This window comes from Hylobates moloch, unplaced genomic scaffold, assembly GCF_009828535.3.
Source record: "Hylobates moloch isolate HMO894 unplaced genomic scaffold, HMol_V3 SCAFFOLD_1, whole genome shotgun sequence".
Lineage (NCBI taxonomy): Eukaryota > Metazoa > Chordata > Mammalia > Primates > Hylobatidae > Hylobates > Hylobates moloch.
The window spans coordinates 193980991-193983760 of NW_026652276.1; the positions used below are offsets into that span (position 1 = coordinate 193980991).

At 35.1% G+C, this 2770-nt stretch overlaps 1 protein-coding gene across 1 annotated transcript; it reads right to left on the reverse strand.

Moving 5' to 3' along the window:
* Positions 1 to 887: 887 nt before the first annotated feature.
* Positions 888 to 1946, reverse strand: LOC116814259 (histone H3.3A-like). The gene has a single exon (XM_032761499.2). It carries the CDS (start codon positions 1817 to 1819, stop codon positions 1409 to 1411), a length of 411 nt encoding a protein of 136 aa, XP_032617390.1. The 5' UTR covers positions 1820 to 1946; the 3' UTR covers positions 888 to 1408.
* Positions 1947 to 2770: the final 824 nt, after the last annotated feature.

Here is a 2770-nt window from a genome sequence, read left to right on the forward strand (position 1 = left end):
TTTAAGAAAATGAGTCCCCAAATAACTTGTGAGTGATTCTCCTGGTGCCCTACAGCCTGTTTGCAGCATAGCCAGAACTAGGATTCTTATGGTTTTGACTCCTTGTTTAGTGCTCTTTTAATTATGTCGCAGACTTTCATAGCCATAAACTTCTGTCACTTTGCAACACCACTGAGGAAAGAAACACTTGTTTGTGTGGTTTGGTACTTATTATTGTAATAATGTTTAATTAATAATATTTCTTGATAGCTATCATTAGTATGGACCACTAATAAAAAATGTAGAGATCACTGGACAAATAATGTTTTAATTTTAATTATGAAAACAGTAAGAATAATCTTGAAAATGAATATTCAAGACCATATAATGATACTTCTTTCACTTAATGTGCTGAGTCTTTTTTTGATCCCTCTTATGAACTGCTTATTATAAAAGTGCACAGTGACTCTAAACTTTTTCTCTAACAGGAGATTTGCTACTTTCTCTCCTAGGATAGAAACTTTTCTTCCCACACCTACAATTCAGAGTGTCTTTTATAAACCCAGACCTCTAGCATTTCTGGTACAGTAGTATATAGTTACCTCAGTTATCCTCCATGTTGGAAAACTTGCTTCTTTAGAAGATCAGGACAACAGACACATTAGATATATTTTTATGTATATATTTGCAACTGATGAATTATAATGTAAGAATTAATATATAAAAGTCAATTTCTAGGCTGAAACCACAGGTTCAAAGGATATGAATATATTTTTGGTACTTGGTAAAAATTATCTATTTTGCTTATTATAGTATTATAATAAGCTTATTATAGTGTTATCAATAGTGACAAGATGTTAAATACCATTGGCATGTCCAGCATTATTTTTTTATTTTTTATTTTTTTATAGTTTAATGTATTTTAATAGCAAACTTACAGGAACAGCACAGAAGACAGACAACATTAAAAACATGTACTTGCATGTAGGACAACTCAGTTAGAAAAGTATAGTGAATGGATGGAATCTACTGTGTGATAAAAATGCTACAAACACCATTTAGTTGCTGTCAATAAGAAATTTACTTGTTTTAAAAAAATCCAAATGCTGGCATTGTCCAGAAAAATTTAACAGGTTTATTTATAATTATTATAAAGTTGAACCGCTGAAACTTGTTCACTGAAACGTTTTAACTTGCATTAATGCTTTACGTCTCCGCATTTATATTAAAAATTCACACACAAATGAAAATGGAAAAACTGCCAATACCTGATTTCTGTCCCCTATTTTTCCACTCTCAATCATATGCTTAGGTACCTTTTGACCCCATGGAAAAAAAATATCTAACGTTCAGAACTACCAATAACAGGAAGAAGAGAATTTTTTTTTTTTTTTTTTGAGAATGAAATGTTTCCCATCATAGTGGATTCTTAAGCACGTTCTCCACGTATGCGGCGTGCTAGCTGGATGTCTTTTGGCATAATTGTTACACGTTTGGCATGGATAGCACACAGGTTGGTGTCTTCAAAAAGGCCAACCAGATAGGCCTCACTTGCCTCCTGCAAAGCACCGATAGCTGCGCTCTGGTAGCGCAGATCTGTTTTAAAGTCCTGAGCAATTTCTCGCACCAGACGCTGGAAGGGAAGTTTGCGAATCAGAAGTTCAGTGGACTTCTGATAACGTCTAATTTCACGGAGCGCCACAGTACCAGGCCTGTAACGATGAGGTTTCTTCGCCCCTCCAGTAGAGGGCGCACTCTTGGGAGCGGCTTTTGTTGCCAGTTGCTTCCTGGGTGCTTTACCACCGGTGGATTTGCGGGCAGTCTGCTTTGTACGAGCCATGGTACAGAGACCTCCTTACTTAGCCCCCTTCTCCTCCGGCTGGAGCTCGGCGAGCGAGAGGCGGCGCTGGCGTTGGAGAGCGACGGCGGCGCGGCGGCGGCTGCGAACACCACGTCCAGCATTATTAAAGGAATTGTTTTGGAATAAGTAATGGTAAATATAAGGGGTAGAATATTACCTGATTGTTAAAATATCCGTGAAACACTTACATGTTAAACAGACAAACAAAACTAGAAGACAAAATGGTATGCATGTTCCAATCCAATTTCATTAAATTTATGCATGTGGAAGGTGGCTTGGAAGAGTGAAAACAGTTTTGTTGAGGACAGGTAAGGTATGGGTCATTCTGATATTATCTAATGTTATCTATATATCATTACCATATATACCATATCATTATCTAATGTCATCTATATATCATTACCATATATACTAATTATTATCTAATGTTATGATTTTTTAGTTAAAAAGCAATACATTAGATAGTGTAATAACCATTTAATTTGGTTTATAAGTTACAGAAAAAAATTGTTTTTGTTATTTTGAAGTCATCATTTATTTTATCAAATGATGTAATTTTACCTCTCCAAGTAATTTAACCTCCTCAGTCCTTAGTATCTAGGTATAAATGAAGCTCAGAGCTCTCTTTCAATTGGATAATTAGCTCACAAGTGGTTGCTCTATTTCTCATTCACCTCATTCACATACAGGGCTCAGCTCTGAATTACTTCATTCCAAAAGCCAAGTGCTCAAACATGAAGACTTCTTTTTATTGGAAGTATTTGAAGGGCATGCCATAGTCCAAATATGAATTCCAAATATGCTTTAAATAATGGCAGCATCAATAAAGTCTACTTTTCTCTAAGAGGACTATTTTTTAAGAGGCCAAAACATTTGAATGAACCAGTTGATTTCTTTTTATTTCATTTTATTTATTTTTAAATTTTTAAA